This window comes from Danio rerio, chromosome 13, assembly GCF_049306965.1.
Source record: "Danio rerio strain Tuebingen ecotype United States chromosome 13, GRCz12tu, whole genome shotgun sequence".
Lineage (NCBI taxonomy): Eukaryota > Metazoa > Chordata > Actinopteri > Cypriniformes > Danionidae > Danio > Danio rerio.
Window position 1 is genome coordinate 24,879,887 of NC_133188.1, and position 19,955 is coordinate 24,899,841.

Below are 19,955 nucleotides of genomic sequence, written 5' to 3' on the forward strand. Positions count from 1 at the left end.
AGTGTCAAAGCCCTTGCAGGTCTTTTGTGTGTATACTGAGGTGTCTAAGGACTCCTGCTAAAATAACACACTGCACTGAATGGTTGCAAATTACAGCCTCTATATACCCCACATTTGAACAACAGTTTAAAGCTGTGAGGAGAAACGTTAATTCATCAGCTATTATATTCATTTGGCAGGTAATTGTATAGTTTAGCAAAGCTTTTGTCTAAAAATTACAACCTGTCATTTGTTATGTCCTCCTCTTCAACCACCAGATTAATCTACTTTTTTGCTTCCACGATTACTGCTAAACTCTGTCCTGATATTTGATGTATTACATGATTTACATTGGCTCCAAATTGAAGTATTGCATTGTTCATCTTGCTTAACATCTGCCTACATTTTTTGTGGCAAAGATTCAACAATGTGATCAAAACAATTCTCACACATTTTGCTCTATATTAACATGATTTCATTACCTAGTTGGTGCTGAACACCCATAATACACAGCTCCCGTTCACCAAAGTTACTCTATTCGATTCACATCAGGTGACTGTGGAGGTCATTAGAGTATAGTAAACTCCCTGTCATGTTCAATAAACCAGATTAAGATTATACTGTGGCAAGATGTGTTCTTCTGGCCATCACAAGATGGGTACACTGTGGTCATAAAGGGAAGGACATGTTCTGTGTTAAAGCCATTCGTAATTGCAGTAATTTTGAGAAGACATTACATTGTGTTCTACTCAGAGCTTTTCACATCCTCAGACTTTGAATTATGTGTTTCTGTGGCAACACTATCTATTCTAGACCTAAACATAGAGCCTAAAAGATTCTGTTTTTAAGTCAGGTGGTATATGTCTAAACGCAAGCTGTACAAGTTGTAACACTATGTTCTACAAGGATGCCGAAACACTTTACAAGTTGGAATCTCTATTAAATCTCTATTATATAATACATATCTATACACATTTCTTCCCAATTCACAACTTTGGCAGATCTTTTTGACCAAGGCTGTATCCGAAATTCAGGAATTTTATTCACTTTTCCCTACATTATTTCACTTAAAAGAGTGAAAGAAATCAAATAAGTGAATTGAAGAACTGAGTGCACTGGAAAGGATGTTTTTTTTTTGTGCTTTGCTATTTGACAAATCCCTCATCGGATTAGATTATTGACTTCCTGATCAGACCCTGCGATAGTTATTTAACACTAAGTGAGCTGTCAAATTAGAAATTAAACAACATATTTTGATTCCTGTCATATATATATATATATATATATATATATATATATATATATATATATATATATATATATATATATATATATATATATATATATATATATATATATATATGTATATATATATATATGTATATATATATACATTTATATATATATATATATGTATATATATATACATATATATATATGTATATATATATACATATATATATATATATATATATATATATATATATATATATATATATATATATATATGACAGGAATATATATATATATAGAGAGAGAGAGAGAGAGAGAGAGAGCGAGAGAGAGAGAGATAGATAAATGTTAATTTAACAATTAAAAAATCATTTTATTAGAAAGTTACACTGACAAGACTCTACTGGCGATACCATTTTGTGGTGAAAGATAGAAATTAATTCAGTGAGTAAACTTTACACTGTGCATTATTGATATTCTCTAGCAGCTGCATGTACATTCGTTGTATGCTCATTATTGCGGTGCATTGTGAGATTGATCGAGTGCACTTCTGAACATCCGTCATGGTTTGTGACACCTTTAAAAATGGCTGCTCTCTCAAATAGTGCATTTAAGGGTATAGGTTCGATTTCATGAACAGTGCAAGTCTTCAAACTTAAATACTTCAAGCTGCTGCCATGTGACTGACTAACTACAAATTTGCCTTAAGTGATTGAACACATGTACCTACACTTTTGCTGTCTTTTGCTGCTTGTTCAAACTACTCACTTAAAATGAGTTGAAACAATACAATTCTTAAATTGGTTTTGGAACAACTTAATTGTTTGTTTTTTTGTTAAAACTATCACATCTGTAAAAACAATAAAGTCAACTTAATTTATTGATTTATTTTGGGACAGCATAAATAGCAACGTCATTAATAGTACAACGTCCCACCTATTAAAAAACCTCCCTTGGTTTGCTACACTGAAAAAAATTATTCAAAGATGACTCCTTGGATTTACTCAATTTTTTATGTTAAGTAGTTGTAAACAATTTATTTGGGCTGAATTTAAACAAACAAACTAAGTTGAACATTATTAAACTTAATTTGTTTGTTTAAATTCAACACAAATAAATTGTTTGCAACAGTTCTGCATGCTACACTTTTTTTCAGTGCACTACTGACATAACTACTGCCACCATTAAAATTCCACGCAAAAAAATCAAAAGTGCAACTGTGTTGTAATGTATGTTGCCAGATTGAAGTAAAATATGCTTAGAGATTTGAATATTTCAATTGTGAGGTGATGAGCTTCATGCAAGACTTGGCAACTTGACAACATGGACTAAAAGTGATTTTTGTAGCTAGATTAGGCCATACAAATTACAGATGTTTCCCAGGAGAAATAACAAAATGGAAGGGTTGCGGGAGATGGGTGTGAAATACAGGAGACATCATAAATTCCATTTATATGGTCATAAAACCCATTTCTCTGACCATTAGACCTATGATCTGTGACCATTACTGTTTTTGGATAGACTACAAAATAGGCTCTTTAACAGTGTCTCAATTACTCAAACAATGTGGTTTTCCTGAAATATTACCTTGTCCGTCCACCATCATCCGCAAAGTTCCCAGCAGTTTGAACTGGACAGGGGGCATATCAGAGCAGAGAAGTTTCCTGATTCTCTCTGTGACGCCATCCTCCAACATACGCACCTTATTGGAAGCTAAATCCAGAAACAGACAGTGATATGACAGCTCTAACCACAGACACGTCTAATCTAAAATATAAAGATGCTAAATATGGTCTTGACTGTACTGGCTGCTGCTGGTCTGATGTCACTTTAGCTGGTGAACCTGCATGTTATTTCTGGAGACGTGGGCTGACAAAGGAAGTTGGGCTAGTTAATAAGCCATGGAAACACCTGCACAGTAGCATCTGTGCTGAATGTCCTGAATTTGTACCAATTTGCACTCCATTCAGGGGTTCACCCAAATAAAATGTTTCTCCAAATAAGAATTTGCAGATTACAATATTGTTGTACTACCTTATAGTAACATTCAAAGAACAATTTTGAGTGAGACTGTTCAGCAAGAATGCATTAAAATTGATCAAAAGTGCTTCCAGTGTAGACATTTATAATGCACTTAAATGTATTTTTCAAATAAATGCAGTTTTTTTTTTTGCAATTTTTATTCATCAAATAATCCTAAAAATGTACCAAAATGTAATAATAATCATATGATAAATGTTAACCCTAACATTTTTTTTTACGTTGATAATAAAAACTGCTTATGAGCACCAAATTAGCATTTTAAAATGACTACTCTGAAAATATCATCTGGCACAAAATAAAATAAGCTTTGCAATCAAAGAAATAAATAATGTTTTAAACATTTATAAAACAGAATATATATATTTTAAATTACAATATCTCTTAAAATGTCTTTATTAAATAAACGCATCCCTGGTTAGCATGAAACATAATAGTCAACACCCTAAATGTGACTGCATTTCAAAAAGCAGTAGTACCTGGTATGGCGAGATTTCGAAGTGCACTGAGGCCAGCATGCTGCACAGAAACATCTCCCTCTGCTACGTGCTGCTCCAGCAGGTCCAGAATACGAGGAACAACTCCTAATTCCAGCATCTTTACACAGTTGCTGTCTATGGAATAAAAATGTTTTTAATTAAATAAAGTTTGAGTGAGAAAGAATCCAAATCTTTATCACTAACTGCAAGAAAGCTGCTGTACTGTATGTTCATTTGCTCACCATTTCTGGCAAAATTAGCAATGGCAAGAGCGCCTGACAGCTGCAGCTCAGTGTTTGATGACTGCAGCCAAGCGAGAACATCCTGATACACCATCCCCGTCCCTTCTCCAAAACATTTCTGCATTGATTCATCTGTAATGAAATGCAGATCAAGCTCAAAACAAATAATCTGCATTAAATAAATGATTGCTCAATTAAGCAAATTCGATATAGAGTTGAGATAGAACAATTAATTGTATATATCTTTTACGGTAGTTAAAATTGTTTGGGATTTTAGTTGTGAATACTTAGCAAGCTAGTTAAACATCGTTTTACAAAATAACTTCAACAAAAACTCTTAATTTTCTGGAAAACACAGTAATCAAAATTACAGAACAGCAATGACTGTCACTTAAAGAACATGACAATAAAATTTCAGAAGGTTGTAGCAGACCTAAAATGAGTAGTAGGTGTAAAAGCTCTTGTTTTTTTTACTTGCACATCTGCAACCACCAGACTAGTCTCTCTCCTCATCACTAGTCCCTCATAGACATCACTACTCTCTCACAAGAAATCACTTACAGATCATTCCTAGTCTTTCAAAGGACATCCCTAGTATTGCGCAGGACATCACAAGTATCTCACTGAACATTACTACCCAGCAGACACAGGATGTCAACATGACGTCAGATTGACGTTGCATTGGGATGTTGCATTTTGTTTGGAAATGAAAATCAGATTGACGACAGAACCCAACGTCACGCCAACTCAATCTCCAATGTCTAACCTAAAATCAACCAAATATCAATGTCTAACGATGTAGTTGTGTAGATGTACTGTATGAAGTCTATCATATGTTGGATTTTGGCTGCCATATTTGACGTCAATGTGACGTTGATTTAAGATGTTTGCTCGAGGTTGGATTTCCAACACAACCTAAGATCGATCAAATATCAATGTCATTTGACTTCATTATCAGACGTCAAAATAACGTTGTCCTTAGATGCTGGCTAGACATTGAATTTTGATCGCCTGACGGCACAACCTAAATCTTACTTAATAGAAAAGTCTTATGACATTGTGTGCCTGCTGGGTAGAACGTCACATGACATCAGTAGCCTCGTACTGGACATTACTAATCTCTCACAGACATTACTAGTCTGTCAGTGTGATTTTCAACCATGCTTTTGCCTTCACTCTGCCATGTAGCTTACAACAGGCCCTGCTGCGGAAAAGAGCACCAAACCATGCCACTTCACCTCTTTTTCACACTGTACATCTTGGGTTCTGTCTTTCCCTAGTTTGGCGACAGATATGTTTCCCTTTGTATTGAAATAACCTAATTTGTTACTATTTTACTCATGTTAGAAACCTCAAAATAAGGAAAACGTTGGTTGGTTGTTCTCTAATTATCATCTCCACTGCATAACAAAAACAGAACTGCACCATCTTGCGCTGTGCTTATGATGTATTCCATGATGCTGTTTTACTGGTTATAGTCTAACAATGGATTTAAAGGATTCGAATAAAAGCAGTGAAATTAATTACAATGGTCTCCACTGAAAAACAAGTAATGGAGAGAGACATACCTCCCAGTAGGAGAGTCACTATGAGGTTTGAGGCCACTTTGATGCTGCAGAGGTCATGTGTGTCAGAGCCACCCTGAAGAGTTCGAATCATTTCGGAAAGAGCCTCAGGTACGCCTGACTCCACAAACTGCAGTTTCAGGGCATCTGAGCGACACAAACATGAATTTGCAGAGGGATTTACAAGGACACTTACATTTACGTTTACATTTACAAGGTAGCTATTTTAAGACATCATCATCCCACAGAAGAGTACTCACATTTAAGACATCATATTTCAAAAAAAAATTATGCTGTAAAAATGAGGTTGTATGATTCAAGAACACATATGAACCCTATCTGGAATTAGAGCTCACCACTTTCTCCCAGTGAACCAAGAACCTCTAGTATGAGATGCCGTCGTTCTGCATCTGGAGCCCGTTTCAGCTGATGGGTCAAAACCTCAGCCACATCCACCTCTGTCAGAGCCTCCCGTGCAGCATCTGAACACAGATACTCATCAGAATCAATCACCAGACATTATATAGAAGCACTTTATTACCAAAAGTTTCAGGACTTCATTGCCACAGGTGTATAACATCAACCCTCTAGGCATGCAGGCAGCTTCTACAAACACTTTTTGCCACTATTGCACTATTGCACTATAAGTCCTTTCCTGAAATTTACTCCCTACTTAATATTGTGCAGTCAATTGTTAGTCGTACGCTATAACAAAATGAAACTAAACCAATTTAGACTTTTCATGACTTTTCAAGTGCTCCTATTATCTTCATTTGACCGTCGTCTTAAATAAAAACATCTGCTAAATGATTAAATGCAAATGTAACATCAATTAAGCTATGAAGGGTAGGCTAGGTGAAATCACAGAGCAAGGTCAGAGCATCAATAGCTACAGAACTCTAAACTTTGTGTGGCCTGCAGATTAGCTCAAGAATAGTGTGTAGAGAGCTTCATAGAATGGGTTTTCAGGGCCGAATAGCTGCATCCAAGCCTTAAATTAAGTGCAATGCAAAGCTTCAGATTCAGTGGTGTAAAGCATGCCACAACTGAGCTTTGGATCAGTGTAGATCAATTCTCCTGACCAAATAACAGTTCTCTTTCTAGCTATACAATGGAGGAGTATGGGGTTGGACTTAGACCCTTAGTACTAGTGAAATTAATTTCTAGTGAAATGACGATTTAGCGTACTGTACCAAGATATTTGGAAAATTTCTTGCTCCTAACTTTGTGGGAACAATTTGGGGATGGCCTATTTATTCCAACGTGATTGTGCAGCATTGCATGAGCAAGTTTTGTGTGAAAAAACTTGACTGGCCTATACAGTAGAGGTCTGCATTGGGCAGTTTTTTAATGTCCAGCTCCTGCTGGGTTTTATTTCACACCTGACCTCACATGCTTTTTATTCACCTTTGTTCACCCACTGTCCCGACCATTCCTGCTAAATTTTAATCCCATTTTCACAATCTCAAATTAACGTTTTCACAATCAAAATAACAATCAAAAATTTAAGTTATACAAAAATGTATTTGTTTCAGGTTACTTTTAACATTTCTCTGTCATCATAATAGGAAAATGTGTTACAGAGAGAAAAATAATAATAATACAACGTCTGTCATTTAAAATTACAAGTTGAACGTCCTTCGAGCAAAGTGTATCCACACTTTGCTCCTTCACTCATCAAACAACCTGTTCAGTTCGAGGGCTATTATGCACAGTACCATGAATATTGACCTTTACTGTTTAGAGTCCTGACCTCAACCTAAGAGAACAACACTGGGATGAGACCTTTGAGCAAAGGGATTGTCATTAAACATCAATATCTGACCTCACAAATGCTTTTAGAAGAATAACCAAAACACTCCTAAACCTTGTGGAAAGCCTTTGCTGAAGAGTTAAAGCTACAAAGTTAAAGCTACAAAAGGTAGGCTTGCTTAATATTAAACCTTACGAATGAATGAGTGCCATAAAAGTGCACATGCACATGTATTCAACGGCAAATGTCCCACAACCTTTAGAAATATAATGTATTGTGAGAAAAAAAATATACCTTAGGTTCTGCCTTAGGTTCATGGATAAAATGTATATTGGTAGCATATTGGTTTATTGATATTTGGCTTTTTTATGTGCTAAATTCCTCTATTTTTTGTATTTTAATGACCTCTGTCCTCATCTAATTCTCACTTCATCAACAACAAATGATTTTTTTTTGTAATTTTTAATATGTAATCTAGAAAGAATGAAAGAAAGAACCAAAGAAACCAAAAAAAGTATTTTGGCCGTTGACGGATGGATTAATAGATGGATGCATGAATGGAAAGTTTTAATGCATTTATTAGTTATGAATGAATGAAAGTATGAATAATTTGAAAATGTATAGAGGTAGCAGAAATTAAATGTGTAAATGTTTTTGTCATAAAAATTAATGAAGTAGGTAATTCAATAAATAAAGTACATGTCATTTATTGGTTATGAAATAAATAAACAAATACATAAATAATATAAATAATTTTACATATTGAATATTTTTTAAAACAACTGCAAGAATCTAAAATCCCATGTACCCCTGCATAGTCTGACAGTGTTCAATCAGCCAGCATTTTACTAATGCATGATTTTAGAGCTTTTCTGCTCTCTATTTTTGTCTTACCCACATCAGCAAGGTTACAGAGAGCCAGCAGGCAGACGTTTACCAGTGGGTCATTCTCAGGATACTGCTGCATTATGGCCACCAGCCTGGGGATTACGCCATTCTCCACCAGCTGCGTCTGCTGAACAGCTGAAAGAGAGAGAAAGAGACACGCGGGGCGGATGGGTGAGTGGGCACACGGAGACAGACTGCCAACAAGAGCCAAAGAAGATGTGAGAACAATATAATGGAGAAAACAGCACAGTAATGGGATTCATTTCACTCTGAATGCGTGTATTGAATGCTCAACATGAATAAGCTGTAGAAAGCTTTGCTGCAACAAAACAAGAGCAGAATATGCTTCAAATTTAAACCAGCTTACTCTGTTAAAAATGAAGTTAAAATATAGAAATGTTTTATTGTAGTACAGGTTACAAGTTTTGGTTTCCCTCCTTCCAAATGTAACATTTAAAGTCTGTGTGAAATCAAAATTTCCAAGGTTTTTTGTTGTTGTTGAACAATTAATCCACGCAAGTTAATCCACTGTGGAAAAAAAAAAACTGTTTGTTTTTGTAATGTTTAATCAAAGTCTGACCAATTGCTTTCACATTTGGAGTGGTGGTCCACAATATTCTTAATCAAGCCTCTCTTATTCACCTTATTCTTCGCGTACAAGTGGGCGCAGCCATTTGAATATTTTTGGTTTGAGACTTCCGGTCCGATCTTTAGACGTTAAAAACAGCTCTTTACGCTGTTTAATGTTGCAAACTGATATTTACTTCTTATATTATTATTCCTTTAATGTATAGTCACAAACATACTTGATTGTAAATTAGTTTGAGCATTTTCTGCTGTTTATTATTCCTAGTCATCATTTCTCCCATTGGCAGCTGAATAGGAAGTTCTAAAATAATCGCAGAAATTAGCACACTTTCGCATTTTAGAAAAAGGTCAATTGAGTTAATTTGCTATAAGGGAATGATAATCTAAAAAAAAGCTCTGCCCCTAGTGAATTTTTTGTTTCAATTGGAATTACATCAGCATAAAATAAAATTCTCAGCAAGCTCAGGTTCATGGGTTTATGCAGACTTTTATTTGTTAGTGAAATATACTGATTTAACATAGGACATTCTTCTAAGTCTGATTCCACACTGCATATAACCAACCTGAGGGACAGTCAGCTACTGTCTCCAAAATGCAAACTTCAAAGTACCAGAGGTTTGCTGGTGTTTTGTCTAGAAGAAACTTCTCTTTAAACACAAAGTCAAAGAAAACTAGGCCAGGAGATGTCAATAGAAAAGAAAGACAATCCAAGGACTTACAAAGACATAAACCTCAACTAACAAACATTTATCCCAGACACAGACCACAACATCATGATAAAGCACCATCATAATAAATGATCAAGTTGAAGGATGCTCAAAATCGAGATCCTGACATTTATTATTGTTCAAACAGAAGCAAAAAAAAAACTGAATGAAAATGCCATACCAACAGACACATCAAGACTGTGCTACAACGCATCCAATTAACTGTCAACAGTTAATTTAGGGATGTCCAAACACTTTAACTCACCATTTTCGAAGCAGATCCTTCCGATAGCTCGACCCGTGTGCAGCAGCTGGTCCTGGTCTGGGCTTTTCAGTAAAGGCACTAATGCGGTCACCAAACCTGCTTCAATGCAGTGCTCCCTCACAGCGGCTGACACACACACACACACACACACACAATTTGTGTATTTATTTACATACGATTTAAATAATGTATTAATTTGTATAAAAACTTCTGTTTTATTAAGCTTAATGTAATTGCTAACATAATAACACAATTATCTTAAACCATTACATGCACTTTTGGACACTGAAAATAAAGGCCAAAAAAAATCCAAAAAGACATTTGTTTGTAATACAATAAGACTTTTATTTTGAAAAACCTTTTGAGAAATGAGGATCTTCATGAAATCATCCGTGTCAGTAAAGAACTTTCTATTTTTAAAGTGTACTTGTGAAAGCAGTTATTATTTTGTCCCTCTGTCAGGTTTACTTTGTGGGTCAAGGATTAACTTAATTAAAATGTCCCCCACAATTTATTTCAAGGTGGATATGAAAATTATAGTTTTTTTTATTTTTTGTAATTAAATGATTTTTCATTCATGCATTCTTTCATTCATTTTCTTTTCGGCTTAGTCCCTTTATTAACCTGGGGTCACCACAGCGAAATGAAGCGCTAACTTATCCAGCATATGTTTTACGCAGCAGATGCCCTTCCAGCTGCAACCCAGCACTGGGAAACAACCATACACTCCTATTCCCACACATACACTACGGACAATTTAGATTACACAATTCACCTATACTGCATGTCTTTGTACATGTGGGGGAAACCGGAGCACCCGGAGGAAACCCACGCGAACACGGGGAGAACATGCAAACTACACACAAAAATGCCAACTGACCCAGCCGAGGCTCAAACTAGCGACCTTCTTGCTGTGAGGCGACAATTCAATTCAATTCACCTTTATTTGTGTAGCGCTTTTACAATGTAGATTGTGTCAAAGCAGCTTCACATAGAAGATCATAGTAAATTAAAACAGTGTAATTCAGTTTTCAGAGTTTAAGTTCAGTTCAGTTTAGCTCAGTTCAGTCTGATTTAATAATCAGCACTGAAGAGCAAATCCATCGATGCGCAGCTCTACAGATCCCGAACCATGCAAGCACGTGGCGACAGCAGCGAGGAAAAAACTTTACCAATTGGTGAAAGTGAAGAATTAAAAAACCATGAGAGAAACCAGGCTCAGTTGGGCATGACCATCTCTCCTCTGGCCAAACTTCTTGTGCAGAGCTGCAGTCTAGGTGCCGGAGGCTGGAGAAAGCTGGACCCCAGCGAAGACTCTTCTGTCTCACTGCGCCACCGTGCTGTCATTAAATGATTTTTGTAAATAAATTAAACTACCTTTTCATGTAACCCTAAAATTATTCTAACAATATTTTACAATTGTTATATAAATGAAAAAAAATTATGCTTGAAATACCACAAAAACATTGATTTCTTTTTGTTTCCTTCACACATTTCACCTTATGTTTGCAGCGTGAAGCTTCTTTTTTAATAATAATAATAATAATAATAATAGGGGCAGCACGATGGTGCAGTGCGTAGTGCTCTCGTCTCACAGCAAGAAGGTCGCTGGTTTCATGTTCTCCCCGTGTTCGCGTAAAACATTTACTTGATAAGTTGGCGGTTCATTATGCTGTGGCAAACCCAGATTAATTAAGAGACTAAGCCAAAAAGAAAATGAATGAATTAATAAATGAATAATAACAATAATAATAGTTGTTTTTACCTTCTCTGGCCATCTCTGCCACCAGTAAAGTGACCTGAGAGGTGAGTGGACTCTTCTTCCTCAGGACTTGAGTCAGGATAGGCAGAACACCACTGGACACTATTTTCTCAGCTGTTCCTTTCTCTGGACACAGAAATACACTTCATTATTTTTTTTCCTTCACATTTGTTTTTATCTCAGGCTACACAGCATTTTGCTGCTTTTATACATTTAGACTCTTTTCTTTTTCTTTTTTTTCTTTTTTAACCACACTGTACAAAATTTGTTGTATGAAATCAACAATCACATTCAGTTTGGTTGAGTTTTTTATTATTGATCAACTGCTGTTTAAAGCTCTGTCGGTTTAACTCTTCAGTTTTCTAATGAAAAGCCTGGGTACTCAAAATGACACCACCTATGTGAAAATTTGTAATGAAAAATGTGTATATTTGAAGCCAAAGGGTGCCACCACATTTGCCATTTTCATTTATTTTGCTTTTGTTTTCAGTTTGTTTTTGCTTAATGATGACAAAATGCATTTTATAAGCAATGTACTGCTAAGTTTAAAAACAAAATCTGCTAAAACTAACACAATTTGATTATTTTGTTTGTAGTAAGGCTGCACGATGGTGCAGTGGGTAGCACGTTTGCCTCACAGAAAGAAGGTTACTGGTTCGAGCCTCAGCTGGGTCAGCTGGCATTTCTGTGTGGGGTTTGCATGTTCTCCCCGTGTTCACGTGGACTTCCTCCGGATGCTCTGGTTTCCCCCACAAGTCCAAAAAAAAAAACATGTGGTATAGGTAAATTGGGTAGGCTAAATTGTCCACAGTGTATGTGTGTGAATGAGTGTGTATTGATGTTTCCCAGTGATGGGTTGCAGCTGGAAGGGCATCCGCTGCATAAAACATATGCTGGAAAAGTTGGCGGTTCATTCTGCTGTGGCGACTAAAAGGACTTAGCCGAAAAGAAAATGAATTGATGAATGTTTGTAGTAAATGAATGTAAGAATACTTTTTATTTTAAAAAGTGGCAAATGGCCACTGGTATGGACAGATACTGTCAAATCAGCATCCTTTGAGAAATTGTCACAATCACCATCAAGCTAACATTCATAGATCACTAGAGAACATTCACATTTGCATGGACTACAATCCTGTATCAATATGAACTACAAGTTCTGTCATGCAACACACACACACATCTGCTCCAAGTCTTCATTGATTACCCTCACACAGCTGATGCTTCTGAAGTACTAATTACTCACACATATACGGCTCACTTTGAGGCACTCATTGCTGAGTCTTGTTAAACTGATTGTGAACATTACGCCGTGTTTTCCTTGCCTTCCGTGTTTGAACCTTGCCTTGTTTTGTTTGTTTATGTTGTCTTCTGCCTGCCTTTTTGACCATCTGCCTGTTTTATGACCACGTCTCTGGATTGCCTGTATACATCTGTTTGCCTGTGTTGACCGTTGCTTGCCTGACCATCTCTGTTTAATAAACCTGCGTTTGGATCCACACTTTCTTTGTCAGCGTCCCACTTCACATTACAGAAATCTAGTATCTAGAACAGGCATGTCCAAATTCGGTCCTGAAGGGCCGGTGTCCTGCAAAGTTTAGTTCCAACCTTAATCAGACACACCTGGGCTAGCTAATCAAGCTCTTACTAGGCTTTCTAGAAACATCCTTGCAGATGTGTTGAGGCAAGTTGGAGCTAAAATCTGCAGGACACTGGCCCTCCAGGATCGAGATTGGACACCCCTGACCTAGAATGTCTATTTTGCATTTACCTTTTGTCTTGTGATAAGTCTTGTGAAATATTTTACAGAATGCATGCTCTGTTTGATGGACTGAAAAACCATATGAATGCTTCAACAAAGCTTTAACAAAGCTTTCCCTGTTTTCCACTGATGCCAAATCAATTTCAAACCACGCATTCTTTCAGCTCGCTCCTCCTGTTGCTTCACCTTTTCTTTCATCTCCTCCATCAGGTTTTGTACCGTGCACTTCAGAGCTGCTCTGACAGCAAGGCCTCAGAGTAATCCGTTCACATTCAAAGTGGAAGACAAGGATCTGCTCCTGAGACAGAGCTGCCAGCATGAGGAAATGTGTCACTATAGAATGTTCTCTTTAAGACAAAAAAACATCCAGAAAGGCCACGATGGCAGGTCAAGCTGTCAGAGGAAGCCGAGCTGCTATGGAAACATCTACTTTGTGTTCTTTTGCGGAGGCTGCTTTTTCCATTTTTAGATGCAATCGCGATCCGAAAGCACAAGTGACGAGCCAAGAACGGACAGCTGGTGCAAACTAATTTGCGGAATGAGCAGAAGATGGGGAGCGAAATGGAGAAAAGGAGAGAAAGATTAATGAGATTAACCCTTTCTATCCTTCGCCTTCTCTCTCTCCCTCTCTCGAATGTAAATGCGGATTACTCGTCTCCTACTTGTGCCCCAAATCTGCTGTCAGGAAGATAAGCTGACCCTCTGCTGCCCCCTACATTGGATTGTCTTCCCACACACTTAAACATACACACACACACAAACACACACACAACTTCAAGGAGGAAGAAGCAAATAGCAGCTCACAGCAGGATGAGTCTGTAATGAGAGCAACACTAAATGATGGCCTTGCTCAGTAGGGCTACTGTCAACAACATACGTCACTTTTAGGTGAGATGAGGTCTTTTTTATGGGCTCTTGTAAGGTTCATGGCCCTGAATTGGATGTAGATTTAGATGTATGAGGTTTAGATAATAAACCAAGAGAAATAGGAGCAACAAGCAGAGTGTGTGTATCTGTATATGTGTGTGTGTGTGTGTGCGTGTGTGTGTGTATATATATATATATATATATATATATATATATATATATATATATATATATATATATATATATATACACATTTTCTTTTCGGCTTAGTCCCTTTATTAATCGGGGGTCACCACAGTGGAATGAACCGCCAACTTATCCAGCATGTGTTTTACGCAGCGAATGCCCTTCCAGTGGCAAACCATCTCTGGGAAACATCTATACACACTTATACACTACGGACAATTTAGCCTAGCTAATTCACCTGTACCACATTGTCATTGAAAACCCATGCGAACGCGGGGAGAACATGCAAACTCCAACGCCAACTGACCCAGCAGAGGCTCAAACCAGCAACCTTCTTGCTGTGAGGTGACAGCACTACCTACTGCGCCACCGCGTCTCCTATATATACACATTACACCAGTGTTTCTCAACCACATTCTGATTTATAGAATTTAATTGTTAATCAATGTTAGTCACATGTTCATATTGATTGACGATACATAGATAGATAGATAGATAAATAGATAGATAGATAGATAGATAGATAGATAGATAGATAGATAGATAGATAGATAGATAGATAGATAGATAGATAGATAGATAGATAGATAGATAGATAGATAGATAGATAGATAGATAGATAGATAGATAGATAGATAGATAGATAGATCATAGCAGCATTAATTGTAATTTTTGGATTCAAACCATCTGCACTTGCTTCGAATGATATCACTCGATTGAATAGGCATCATCAGTGGTTATCAGCTGATAGATATGGGCCAGTATGGGCCTTCTGCACCTACTGGTAGGCTCAGAAGGCTGTTATCATCCATCCACATGGATAATCAGCTATAGTAATAGAGAAGCCAGCAGCTAGCAAGAAGGTCGCTGGGTCGTTGGTTCGAACCTCTGCTCAGTTGGTGTTTCTGTGTGGAGTTTGCATGTTCTCCCTGCATTCGCGTGGGTTTCCTCCGGGTGCTCCGGTTTCCTCCACAGTCCAAAGACATGCGGTACAGGTGAATTGGGTAGGCTAAATTGTCCGTAGTGTATGAGTGTGTGAATGTGTGTGTGGATGTTTCCCAGAGATGGGTTGCGGCTGGAAGGCCATCCGCTGCGTAAAAACTTGCTGGATAAGTTGGCGGTTCATTCCGCTGTGGCGACCCCGGATTAATAAAGGGACTAAGCCGACAAGAAAATTAATGAATGAATGAATAAACATAAGATGTGTTTATATCACAAAAATTATAATCACAATTTATTTGACAGCTTTTTACAGGCTCTTGAAAAGGTGATGGCACCAGAATTTGACGTTGCTTTAGTTTAGAAATATGGATTTTTGGGAATGACACACAGTGGTGTATAAATAGACTGAGGAGGGATAGTTAATGTTGTAGACTCACTCTTCTCTAATAGCAGGTTGAGCAGAACATCCAGATGAGGCTTCAGCTCCTCCTCCACCAGCTCTGTGCTCACACTGATGCCTTTCAGGGCCTCGCTGAGAGATTCTGAAACACAATCATAAGCATCACGTACACTGCCACACAACATTTCAAAATAACAAGCAGGTATGGCAGCGCCTCCAAGACATTTTTCATGGTGATTCATAACCATTGCAGTTAAACTATAGAGACAGCTGAGTTTATTCATGCATTCAGTAAATTTGAAAAAGCATATTTTTTTACAAAAATGTAATGAAGTAAATAGAATGCTGTTGATTTATTTATTTTTTATTAGAGTGATATTGAATATTTATTTTTGCACACTCATTTATCCAGTTTTTTTTCTTTAGATGACCTTACTTAAGATTGCTTACTTCTAAATCCATTCAGATCTTTTATAAATCTTATATTTAATAACTGGTTTGTTATTATTATATTAAAAACACTTTTTGGCATATTTAAAACATACACTAAAATACAATATATTTAAATATTTACAAACATACAAGGGCTGAAGCAGTGGCGCAGTATAGTGCTGTCGCCTCACAGCAAGAAGATCACTGGGTAGCTGGTTTGAGCCTCGGCCCAGTTGACGTTTCTGCGTGGAGTTTGCATGTTCTCCCTGCGCTCGCGTGGGTTTCCTCCGGGTGCTCTGGTTTCCCCCACAGTCCAAACACATGCGGTACAGGTGAATTGGATAGGCTAAATTGTCCGTAGTGTGTGAGTGTGTGTGTGTGTTTGTGTGTGTGTGTGTGTGTGTGTGTGTGTGTGTGTGTGTGTGCGTGCGTGCGTGTGTGTGTGTGTGGATGTTTCCCAGAGATGGGTTGCGGCTGGAAGGGCATCCGCTGCGTAAAAACTTGCTTTTTCATTCCGCTGTGGGGACCCCGACTAAGCCGACAAGAAAATTAATGAATGAATAAACATACACTATATTTTCAGCTGTATTTATCTGGATTGATTTTGATTAATATTGGATATTTTACCTAGATTGATATTGGATATTTATTTTTGCACACTCATTTATCCAGTTTAATTGTTTAATTTAACCTTAATTGCTGACTTCTAAATCCATTCTCTTAAACTCTTTTTTTTTAACTGTTTAATAACTGTTTATTGTTGTATTTAAAACACTTGTTGGCATATTTAAAATTGCACATTAAAATACATTCTATTTAAATCTTTATAAACATACAATTCACCGTAAAAAAAATGTTGGGTTCCACACAATCAATTTGAGTTGGAACAACATGAACAAATTAAGCTAACTTATTAGTTTTCACAAATTTAAGTTGATTGAACATAAAACTATTAAGTTGTCTAAAAAATGTAGATAATTGTGTTGTTTCAACTCCTTTTAAATAAATACACTAAACAAGCAGCAATCAACATTTTTGTGTATGTTTACAGCTTTTGTGTATTCATTTACACAGCAAAACACGAATTCATAAAAAAGGGTTTGAAGTTGCAAGTTTCTGTGTAAATAAAAATAAAATCTAAAAAAGCTGGGATATTTTGAATTTAAGACTTAACCAAGTAAACTAACATCAATAAAAAGTATTAAATAAAATGAATTTAAAAGCACAAAAATTAATGTTAATGGTGAATAAGAAAGCATTTATGTTATCTTTTGTACCCAAATACATTTTTAAGTATCTTTAGCTAATTAGAGAACTTTTGTTTTGGAAAACTTTTGTTTTCTTTTTCTCATTCATAATATTGTGATGCTGTATTTAAACTGTTAAACAGAAATGATCCCGCAAATCTCTAGTTAACACTTTACTAAATTTACATGCAGTGATGCCAAATATTGTTGCTAGATTTAGCAATTTTTCAGACTGGCAACATTGATCTTGGTACACAAAACTTTACAGAAGCATAAAGGAAAAACTTTTTAAACAATAGTTTTCTTCTAAATAATAATTAAAATACCTATAATATAATATAAAGTCCCAATGAACCGGAAGCTAGGATCTTTTTTTTTCGTATTATGATGCAGTTCCTAGAAACAAAATTTTAAATGAGCCAACAGAGGGTGTGGCGTATTTTTTCTCCCACAGGCTGAATTGATGTAAAGTAGGCATTTCATTCAGAAAGATCGGGAAGGGAGTTTTAGTAGAGTTATTACAACCTAACAAACTCCTCCTGCTCACTATTTCTGTTTGATGGGTTTGATTTTGAAAGTGACTGTTAAATTAGCGCGGTTAAGCATGTTTGCCACGCCTATTACCTCAAAAGCACATTATCTAATAATTTAACTGAAAACAGACAGGAAGTGCATTTTCAGATTTCAATTAAAGATCAGAAGGGCAAAAATTTTTTTTTTCTTGATGACATGCACAGATGAATTGTTCACCACGAAACTTACAATGTGACCTAAAATAATCATATGGTTAGTTTTGATTTTTGGGAACTTTAAAGCTAAAGGTTATCATAGAAAAATTAAATAGCTTTTTTTTTTATATAAAATCAATACTGATTATTAATAACTTTTTTAAAAACTGTTATTTCTTTTAAATTCTATATGTTTTTATTAACAGCCTAAAAGTAACCAATCTTTTTATTTATTTAAAACTTGTTGTTGCATGTTCATTTTACAATGCGAGTTAAATATTATTGCCTATAACCTGAAAATAACTGTTGGTATATAACTACTATTTTTAAAAAATAGTAGTATTATATATACTAACATTTTTTCCAATTGGTTATTGTTATTCTCTAATAAAATTGACACAAAATGGAGAATATGATTGACTTCTCTTCCCTGCTGTGACACAAATTACTCTTGTAGGGACCTAACTTTGTACATTGGATATTGATCTGGATCGATGTTGTTTGCTAATTACGTTGATGTCATTTGACTTAAAGGTTGCTGTATCAGAGGAATAATTATCCCATCATACATCATCAAAACGTCATCAGAGGGAAACTTCTAAAGAAGATACTTCAACAGATGAATGTAAAAATAATATTACAATACTCCATCAAAATAAGAACAGTAAACTATGATCTCACGTTGACTTTAAAGACCAGCCCAGGATTATTCAAGCACTCTCCTTTTGATGTTAGAGCCTGTGGACAATCATGTCAATGTGATTAACCGTGACATTCTTCAGTCCCCATGCATATACACTACACATTCAAAGGCAGATGAAACCACCCCAAGATTAAATGTCATTCTCTCTCTGCAGTTTTGCCCTTTGCACAATATGATGGTCATTCCCTGGGCACAGGAAGAAAACAGGGCCAGAAAGAGAGAGAGGGAGAGATGATTCTGTATCTCTTCTGTAAGTAATCACCCTGATAATCCCTGGTAAGCAGAGTGAAAATAGACATAGAGAAGGGCTATCATACCTTTCCCTTCCCCACACTCCCTTGCAACCATCCATTCGCAGGCACAATAGATCTGTCCTGTGATCCCATTCCTCTCCATTATAGGAGTAAAGGGCAGGCTGGAAAGCAGCAGTGCGTATGAGGGCTGGGCGGGGTAGAGGAGACCCTGGGGCTCTCATTAACTCTGGGTGTCTGGATCCCAGCATACCCTTACATCAACACCCACACGCTGAGGATACACCCCTCGAACAACGAGCTTCAACTCACCTGGAGGGTTAATCACAATTCTGTTTGCTCCTAAAAGTGTGACCTTTAGAAGGCAAAGATATTTGCTTTCAAAGTTACACCTTGTATTATAGGAGCCAAACTTGCTGCAGAAGCACCAAACAAGATTACGAATGAGAGATCTGATGAACTTACCGATGTCTGCCATGACTAACGTTACAGGTCTTGTGGTTTCTCCTCCGTACGGTGTGTATTTACAGAGGCAGCCCTCCTCGAGGAAGGATGGATGGCTCCAGCCCAGATATCGCCTGAAGTAGCCGTGCTTCTCCTCTCCTCCGCTCGGCTCCTCACCCTTCCCGTTTGTGCAGATCACACATGCGTATTCCTCCGGTCCCTCGCTGTCATTCACTCCCTCACTTTCACTCGGTGCCTCTCAGTGACGCTGCATCCACTTTGGCTAATACACATGCCCTATTATTTCTGTGTGTGTGTGCGTGTGTGTGTTTCTCTTTTCCTCTCGCCGATGCAATCCGGTGCTCGGCTGTCTGGCAGTATTCTTGCTGCTTCTCCCTCCTTCCCTCCCTCCTCATAATACACTCTAAATCCTAAAGCTGCTCAAAGCTCATCAGTTGACAATTAGCCCGAGGAAGACGCCGAGGCTGACAC

The 19,955-nt window shown here is 36.9% G+C and overlaps 1 protein-coding gene across 2 annotated transcripts in view; it reads right to left on the minus strand.

The window, feature by feature from the left end:
* si:dkey-191g9.5 overlaps nt 1–19,653 on the minus strand; it is a 30,934-nt gene extending 11,281 nt beyond the window's left edge. For both annotated transcript variants that reach the window (XR_012389287.1, XM_001921919.8), the window contains exons 1-10: nt 19,485–19,653; nt 15,696–15,800; nt 11,505–11,627; nt 9,740–9,865; nt 8,186–8,314; nt 5,895–6,020; nt 5,542–5,685; nt 3,974–4,105; nt 3,732–3,866; nt 2,800–2,925 (exon numbers count right to left, since the gene is read on the minus strand). Coding sequence is in view for 1 of the 2 variants with exons in the window: in XM_001921919.8 (XP_001921954.4) it covers nt 2,800–2,925; nt 3,732–3,866; nt 3,974–4,105; nt 5,542–5,685; nt 5,895–6,020; nt 8,186–8,314; nt 9,740–9,865; nt 11,505–11,627; nt 15,696–15,800; nt 19,485–19,497 (1,159 nt within the window). In the remaining variant the exon portion in view is untranslated. The remainder of the gene's footprint in view (nt 1–2,799; nt 2,926–3,731; nt 3,867–3,973; nt 4,106–5,541; nt 5,686–5,894; nt 6,021–8,185; nt 8,315–9,739; nt 9,866–11,504; nt 11,628–15,695; nt 15,801–19,484) is intronic.
* Between the last annotated feature and the right edge of the window lie 302 nt (nt 19,654–19,955).